Consider the following 9,191-nt stretch of genomic DNA (forward strand, 5'->3'; position numbering starts at 1 on the left):
CTTTTTAAGGATTCTCCCTCCTTCTGCTTGATGGCGGAGAGGGAGTCTGAGGTCCGGCGCTGACGCCGGCTAGCAGCAAAATGGGTGGCGAGCTGCCTGCCCAGCTGTTCAAAGGAGAGAATCGAGCTGGGCTTTAGTCCGGAGAACCAAAAACGTGCTGCCTTGCGGAGAGTCGCTAGGAAGGCTTTGCAGAGTAGAGCGTTTGTGGCTCCTTGGAGTGTCATAAGGGCCTCGTAGCTCTCCAAATGATCTAGAGGATCGGATGAGCCATCATATGGCTCAATCTGTGGCATCTTGAACCTCTGGAGGATTGACTCATCCATGATCCATTAAGGGAATTGGGACTCTGTTGTAAAGTCAAGGTCGGCGTCTCGCTTTGGGCCTCGATCTTGAAGCATCTGTATCTGCCGCTCCAAGTCCTCGACTTTTCTGCCGAGCTCGGGTGGGGCTCCTATTGCAGCTTGGCATGGGGCAGACCCCACCTCAGATGGGTGCTCCCGTACTCGAGGCGTCAGGCTTCGGCGCGAGCTCTCAGAATAATGGATGCGCAACAAGCCCTCCCGGCTTGGGGGTCGAGCTCGATGGGAGCTTCGGTAGTGGCGATGCTCTACAAAGAAATGACGTCGCGAGTGGCGTCCTGAGGACTCATGCTCGTGAGGAGGGAGTAGAGGTTGGTCTTCTACTTGCTGTAGGCCTTGAACGGCCGCAGTGAGTGCTTGAACTTGTTGAACAAGCAGGTTGAACTGCTCTGGTTGAACTTGAAGGACTGGATCCGCCGGAGGCCTTAGTGATGGGCTCTAGACTGAGTGTTCAGGACTTGGGACGCGATGTCGGGAGGCGTTAGAAGCTCCCTTGCTCCTTAGCTTCATGACCACAACTCGGTCCCTTCCTCTAGCGCCAACTGTTGCTGGAAATTGGACTCGGAGGGTGGCCACTTGGCTGAGAAGGAGGAGCTCCGGTGCGGACGGTACGTCGGCGGGCTGCGTCCTCCGGGGGACCTACAAAAAGCCGGTGGCCGGGGCTTCCGGCGCCGGCCTTCCGATGCTTAAGTCAGAGGGGAGCTTGATTTGGATAAGGAGACGAGTTGTATATCGGAGTCTAAAAGTCAAAATCCAGAAGAAGAATCCCCCTTTAAAGAGAAAGAAGTTCTCCTTTTATAGGAGGGATACAGGGTTACCTGTGATATGACCGGGCGAATTAAATGAGTTATCGTCATGATTGAGTGTGGTCATCTGAATTAATGCGTTGCCATGAAGGATCGGACTGGAGCCAATGAGTTGTTGTGGATGACCGGACGTAGTTGAGTGAGTCGATGAGTTGCCGTGGATGGCCTGAGATTTTGAGTAAGCCGGAGATCCGTGGAGACCATGCGCATTAATTGTTGACAGTCGTAGCAAGGTATGGTCCCTGATTGATGTGTCGTGGCGTGGCCGGCAAGCAAAGCATGGTACGGTGAGACTGCTGCAGGGTGTGGCCGCAGCATGTGGATGACGAGCTCGGTCTTCTGAGCTCGGCCTGCATGAGCTCGGTCTTCTGGGCTCGGCCTGCATGAGCTCGACCTGCATGAGCTCGGCCTACATGAGCTTGGCCTGCATTAGCTGGGTCTGCATGAGCTCGGCCTGCGTGAGCTTGGCCTGCATTAGCTGGGTCTGCATGAGCTCGGTCTGCATGAGCTCAGTCTTCTGAGCTCGGCTGCATGAGCTCGGCCTGCATGAGCTCGGTCTTCTGAGCTCGGCCTGCATGAGCTCGACCTGCATGAGCTCGGCCTGCGTGAGCTCGGCCTGCATGAGCTCGGCCTGCGTGAGCTCGGCCTGCATGAGCTCGGCTATAAGAGCTCGGCCTGGATGAGCTCAACCTTTTGAGGTTAGGCTTGCTATCGAATTTTGGTGCTTTAATTGTATTCGTAGGAATGGTCCTTTTTTTCCCCAACAGTCACCATCCGGGGCTTGCCCCCGGCGCTGGCAACTCGTGGCTGACGAACCCGATTCGTCACCAGCCACGGGACGAAGACCCGCCGCCTGGTGCGCCCCTCAGCCGTCCATCCAGTCGCCTCCAAGGGGGCCGGCGAAGACTTCTCACCCGGCGTGTCCATCTTCTCCAACCTCGCCGTCGGACTGGGATGTTGGCAGTCACCCTCGAGGTGCCCAGTTCGGCCGCACATGAAACAAACTACCGGCAGGTCTTCGTAAATGAAGGCCTGCCACACCGGCGACGAAACCCCCTTCAAGAACACCCCCGGCATGAGTGGCCGGAGGGCATCGATCTCAACTTTCACTTTCGCGTACCCTCCCCGTCAGAGGTGGTCGGAGAAGCTGTCTAATTCCAGAGGTCGGCCGGCCACCGCGGCAATATCTAGCAGGGACTCTTTGTCCCAGAATTCTAGTGGAAGACAGGGGAGACGGAGACAAACGGTAGTTCGACTTACCGAACTGACTCCCCGGGCGAAATCCGGCTTCCACGCCTCCATTGCCATCACCTGGCCGGCTATCCTCCACCTCCCGCCCGCCCGCCATTGCCGCTGCCCGATCTTCTCCGTTCCGAAAACGGAAGGTGGTGACTCCCTCGGCCATTGGAAAGAACTCCACGTCGTACCCCAGCTTTCCCCAACGCCGCAGGTCACGGGCCATCCACTCCGCCGGAACACGACGACCTAGGCTTCGGGCAACCATTGCCGTCGACGCCCAGGCCGAGCGCGCCCTTCCCACGCGGTCAGCCGGTAGTTCCAGGACGTTAGTGAAGATACGCTGGAGCTCGATCAATTCCTCCATCGGGATTTTGTGGCTGGACCAGATCTGTCGTCGGGACCCCTCGGCCACCTCCGACCACGAGGGAGAGGTCGTGTCCGCCCGTCGGCCCTCCAGGGCCCCCTTCTCCTCCGCCGCGCTAGACGGCTGGGTCGCGATCCGCACCGCCCACCCGGTGTTCGCCCGAAGTCCTCACTCAGTTGCACGAAGATTGATGTAATCCGCTTGCACCCACTCACGCTCGCATCGCCCACCCAGTGTTCTTCCGAAATCCAGGGTGCGCCTTTGGGTGATATAAATCTGCAACCCCAAGTTTTCCACGTGTCAAGCATTCAAAGGTCCCCATATCTATCGCTCTCGCCCTCTCTCTTTCTCCGTTGCTGACCTGACCCGCAAGCAGGCTCCCAACCACATCCTTCTTCCCCTCTGCCCCATCTCTCTTCAATCCTCTCCATCAGCTTTCTCTCTCTTGTCCACCATGGCTCAGCTCTTCTCCTCCCTCCAGGAAAAAATCCAAGGTAAAGATCATATTAAATTGGAATCCCTTCTCCTCGTGTGTCAAGTAGTGTAACCCAGTGCTGGTTCTGATCTCGGGGGCAGGGAGGCAATGGAAGGAGAGGCGTATAAGAAGGATAACGGACAAGACCTTCGACCGCATCAGAGCCGACTCCGACCGAGACTACCTGACCTTCGAGGACCTATACATCGCGGTCCTCTATGTTTACAAGTGTTTCTTCTCCTCTTTCTTTATTTCTTTTTCTTCCAATCTCCCCTCTCTCTCTCTTGGAGGTGGTAGATATAAAGGGGCCGAGAGTTTCTTAGATGACTCTGTCTTTCTCTATGACTTGTTGTAGTGATATCAACAAGTTCTTGCCCGGGCGTCACAACGATCCCCCGTCCAAGGAAAAACTGAAAGCTATGATGGAGGTATGCAAGTTTGTGTGAATTACTAAATTGAACGAATATTATTAACTAGTAATTCTTGTATACTGTAGTAACCAAAGAAATGATTCTGATACTTCTAAACGCGATGATGCTTTGGACGAGCATGGTACTGAGGTGGGAAGGGCTGTAATATAGCATACCTTAAATTCTCTCTATTCAAATTCAATTTTTTGAATTCAAATTATTGGTGTCATATTCTCCTTATTTTTCTCCTACTTTCGCTCTGCTCAAATTCAAATTTTGGATTTGAATGGTTGCTGTAATCTTCTCCTTATTTTCCTTCTGTAATCACTCTTATGCATGATATATATGTATTCAATGCACACTCAAACAAATCCCAACCGATTAAGTGCGACATTATCCGTCACATTTTATCTCTTTCAGGCTGCTACAGAATTATAAATTTGTACTTTATGATGTGAAGGGTGTAAGAGATAGTTAGTAGTAACAAAGCACACCATGGCTAACAAGTGGGTAGAGCAAAGCATAGATGCAGTGGTTAATTTGTAAGCTTCATTATTTTGCAGTTATCTGCATAGTAATAGTATTATCTGTTCTAGAAATTGACCCTGCATTTGGATGTCCGTACACTTAAATGCTGTTAAGTAAATAAGTTGTAGCACGAGTCATGATGTAGTTCGGATTTGTCCAATGTGTCGCCTGTTAGGTGAAAGGCTCTTATTTGATTCTGCTGTTATTACTGCTTCTATATGACAGTACCTGATTGAAATAAATGTGTAGATGAGACTCATCAAGCCAATCAAAATGGAGTGTTTAATTTTTTTCATAGCTGATGCCATCGCCCAATTTTATATAGTCGGTGGAAACAGGTACTTTGCAAGTAATTCATACCAAGTTGTTTATAAATATCTTGCTCAAGAAAGGGATCCTTCAATTACTATTTGATACATAAAAGAAGAAACGATACATCTAGATTTCTGCTGAGAATTGCATCGATATTCTTAGAGGGTGAGCCTTGATGCAACAATAAGGCTGCTCCACTGATCTGGAGGTCATGATTTTGAAATACAGAAATAGTCTCTCTGCACATGAAGGTAGGGCTGCATACCTCTGACCCTTGAAGGCCTCGTGCACCAGGCTACCTTTATTTGCATTAGTATTATTATATAGCCTGCCTTTGCTGATATTTCTTATTGTTAGAAAGCAGACTGGCTCACACAGTTTCAAATAGAAATGAGGAGCCTTATTAATGAAATTTTAAGAAGCAACAAGATCTTAGTAGCAAGCTAAATTTGATTCAATGAAACCATTTCACATCGGATACTTTTTTCATCTTCATCACAGGAGTATGATGTCAACCTTGATGGGCTGCTTGACCGTGAAGAGTTTGCAAACTTTATTCAGAAATTGACAGCAGATACTGTAATATCTGTTGGTCAAAATCTACTAATTGCATTGGTTGTGGCTCCAACTGTGGCACTGCTCACAAAGAGGGCAACAGAGGGGGTGCCTGGTGTTGGCAAAGTGGTGCAGAGGATTCCTAATTCTGTCTATGCTTCCATTGTTGCTCTTGGGGTTGTGTTGGTCCAAAAATCAAGTGAAGGTCATGAATAAATAAGCTGATAATCATGTATATTTGTATGCTGAAACAAAATACTCATCTGTGTTCTGTTAAGTAGCATATTGGAAAACCTCGCAGTGGTTATTTCTTCAGTATATGAGCAAACCAAAGCTGCTATTTTATTATGAGTGCTTTCTGTTGGAGGTTTTTGCGTGCCTGGTGCTGGCAAAGTGGTGCAGAGGATTCCTAATGCTGTCTATGCTTCCATTGTTGCTCTTGGGGTTGTGTAGGTCCAAAAATCAGGTGAAGGTCATGAATAAATGAGCTGACAATCATGTATATTTGTATGCTGAAACAAAATACTCATCTGTGTTCTGTTAAGTAGCATATTGGAAAACCTCGCAGTGGTTATTTCTTCAGTATATGAGCAAAACAGAGCTGTTATTTTATTATGAGTGAATCTGTTGGAGGTTTTTGCTGGTTTCTGATTCTTTGATTGGATTTTGAGCACCATCACATTCATTAATGAATTCCATGTTCTGTTCCCCTTTTTTTCCTTCCTCTTTTTTTTCTTTTCTTTTTTTTTTTGAAGAGAAGGGCTTTTTGTGGGACTGGGGATGGGGAGTCGGAGGGGTCGCAATGGAGTAGCTAGGTATGACTGAGACCTTGTTTGTAGCTAGATTCTGGTTTTCTCTTTTATTATCAGCGAGACAACTATTTAGATGATGACCCGAAGAGCTCTCCATTTCTCTTGCTCTTTACCCCATTTTGATTGCATTTGGGAACTGCCTTGATATGACACCGCAACTCCCTTACTTCATGTTGGAAACATCAATGATAGAAACATCTGAGTATATCCAACTGATGTTGATGCAAAAAGAGCTTCACTACTGGAATGCATCCCTCTCCTTCTAGGGAAACATTCTTCATTGAACTTTTGGAGGTGTTTTACCGTGGGTCTAACATGGGCAGTTATTCCATGTGACATGTTATGTAATTTCCTGGAAAGTTGAATAAGGGAATGTAAATAACCATTACTGTTTCAATCTATGATACAGTAAACATGATCAACATTCTTAAGTGAGTGAAAAGCTGAAGTATGAAAAACTATTTTTATATTGTTGCTTTGGTGAGTTTAATTGACTTCCAAAAGCAAAGAAAATATATGCTTCTCTTATTGTTGCTTTTATAGGTATAAAGTTCTGAGCTGAAGCTATCAGAAATTGGTTTGGTTGATGCAGATGACAAATTGCTCAGCAATGAGTGGAGATCTGGTAACAGTGGTCAATAATAGGCATCCAACCGTTCCACCTAGCCCCTGCTGAGCCTTCTCAGAAGGTTAACGGTGCCTATAATTCTCAGATCCTTACAACATTAATTCTAGGTGTTGCACTGTTACAACAAAATGCTATATCTTCTTCTGCTGATTTGCAGCTGTTGTTATGGCATTAGCCATGTTAGAGTCAAGTTATGTGATAGAAGACATGCTGCTATCAACCACATGAATCAGTTACAGCATAATGAGATTCAAAGTTTGTTTTGTAATTTTGCTCTCTATTTCTGGTGCATAATTGATCCAATCAAGATGAAGGAAAAAAATTTATTCAACCTTCTCAACTCAATTTTTTAAAAAAAAATTCAGAAAATAGAAAATTTGATGACATTAGGGTTTAAGTGTGCTTTTCTTCCATTAATCAATAACAAAACTGAGTTACAAAGCCTTTACTTATACTAGTAAAGTCCGTCCTTACATAATTCGGGTTGGATTCCTCTTTTAGTTAAAAGATGACACATTTTTTCCGAAATAGAGATAACTAGTAAAAATAATTATGAAAAGGTTAAAATCAAATCTAAATTTCTACATCGATTTTGTCTTCAACCATTGTGCCTAATTTTTTCCATATTAAGAGATATGCCCAGTCAAAGTCTTTCTTGGAAAAAAAAATTGCATAGGCTGGTTCATTTGAGTGCCCAAATGATAGGATTTGGTCTTGATTGCTCGGTCCATTATATCCTTAAAAGATGGTGCCATCTTTTCAAGCTCGAAAAGTTACCCAATTTCAAAAAAGAGAATATCTCAATCGGATGTTGTATGGGCACGTTAGGGCCTCTAAAATGTTTGGTGCACAATTATGAAAAGGTTAAAATCAAATCTAAATTTCTACATCGATTTTGTCTTCAACCATTGTGCCTAATTTTTTCCATATTGAGAGATATGCTCAGTCAAAGTCTTTCTTGAAAAAAATAAATTGCATAGGCTGGTTCATTTGAGTGCCCAAATGATAGGATTTGGTCTTGATTGCTTGGTCCATTATATCTTTAAAATATGGTGCCATCTTTTAAAGCTCGAAAAGTTACCCGATTTCAAAAAAGAGAATACCTCAATCAGATGTTGTATGGGCACGTTAGGGCCTCTAAAATGTTTGATGCGCAATTATGAAAAGGTTAAAATCAAATCTAAATTTCTACATCGATTTTGTCTTCAACCGTTGTGCCTAATTTTTTCCATATTGAGAGATATGCCCAGTCAAAGTCTTTCTTGAAAAAAAATTTGCATAGGCTGGTTCATTTGAGTGCCCAAATGATAGGATTTGGTCTTGATTGCTCGGTCCATTATATCCTTAAAAGATGGTGCCATCTTTTAAAGCTCGAAAAGTTACCCGATTTCAAAAAAGAGAAAACCTCAATCGGATGTTGTATGGGCACGTTAGGGCCTCTAAAATATTTGATGCACAATTAGCTTTCTGATATAGTAGATCTCACTTCTGGACTCTATCAAGTTCTCATAGTGGTTAGAATGATCTATATCGAGTCTGGTAATCCTCCTTTATCAAGGCTCTTCTAGTTTAGAGAATTTAGCTCTTACTAAGTCAAAATTGAAGATGGAAAAATATTTACTTTCTTATTTTATGGTTAAACCACCTAGCTTTGCTAGAAAACTTATCTTTCCGGTTGATCTAAAAAGACTCAATCCTCCCACCTCTTATTTCTGAGACCTTCCTCTAGTTAATACAGTCTTAATCTAGCGGTCTTTCCTATTCCATCCATTGGTCATCCATATCTAGTAAAACTACTTCCTAGCTTTAGCCCTCATCTACCATAGATGGCTCAAATAGCTTTAAATTCTCAACATTAATTATCGAGTACATCTCCATTTGTAGTGGCAAACTAGAAGGAATTCTCTCCCATTTTCTGCAGAATGTTGAAAAGACCATATCGAATTGTCTTTAGTTCTTTCCTTCGCTCTTTATCATTTCTTTACCCAAGTGAAGCTATGATAGCTCTCGTTTTTGGAAGTTGCACTTCATGTAATACTTATCATATGAATCCTTATACTATTGTTGTGATATATAGTTACATTACACCTCAGCATCCTAATGCACCTCTTTGATATTCTTAAGGAATTTTTGAGCTCATGCTTGGTCTCCCTCCTCCCTATTCTTTGGCACAGAACCAACTGCGAACTCTAGGTCTAGAGAACTTTATGGTAGATAGTCCAGCATACTTCAAACGGTGCCTTTTGTGTGGAACCATAGATAGATCATTGTAGGTGAACTAAGGTGGGCCAAGTTGTCAACCCAATTTTTCATATGCTTAGAATTGTAACCCTGAAGGAGTGCGCCATTGAGTGGTTCACGAACTTTATCTATCTGTTTGCAAATAGAAGGTAGTGCTTCGCTTCAATTTGGTACCTATCATCTCCTACAAAATTCTCCCAGAATTTCTTAGAAAATGACCAATCTCGATCTAAAATTATGGAAGAAGGCAGCCCAAAATTTTTTCGTAGATGCTGAAAGAATAAATAGCCTGCTTCTTCTCCCATTACCATCTTCTTGTAGGGAATCAGGCATACCCTCTTGCTAAATCGATCAACTACCTGTTGGCCATTTTTTCATTCCATTCGAGCAAGTACCAAAAAATTTGGGGCACTAAGAAACTCAGTTGGCAGGCGGAGAAAGGAATCGAGTCTCAACGACAAC

At 44.6% G+C, this 9,191-nt stretch overlaps 1 protein-coding gene across 1 annotated transcript; it reads left to right on the forward strand.

Annotated features, from left to right (window-relative positions):
- Nucleotides 1–1,561: 1,561 nt before the first annotated feature.
- LOC103724093 (uncharacterized) lies at nucleotides 1,562–5,663 on the forward strand. Its single transcript, XM_008815245.6, has 4 exons — nucleotides 1,562–3,262; nucleotides 3,345–3,471; nucleotides 3,599–3,671; nucleotides 4,995–5,663. The coding sequence occupies exons 1-4, from the start codon at nucleotides 3,223–3,225 to the stop codon at nucleotides 5,262–5,264; spliced, it is 510 nt and encodes a 169-aa protein (XP_008813467.2). The 5' UTR covers nucleotides 1,562–3,222; the 3' UTR covers nucleotides 5,265–5,663.
- Nucleotides 5,664–9,191: the final 3,528 nt, after the last annotated feature.

Source organism: Phoenix dactylifera, chromosome 16 (genome assembly GCF_051530095.1).
Source record: "Phoenix dactylifera cultivar Ajwa chromosome 16, Ajwa_hap1_PhDact_Kaust_v1.1, whole genome shotgun sequence".
Lineage (NCBI taxonomy): Eukaryota > Viridiplantae > Streptophyta > Magnoliopsida > Arecales > Arecaceae > Phoenix > Phoenix dactylifera.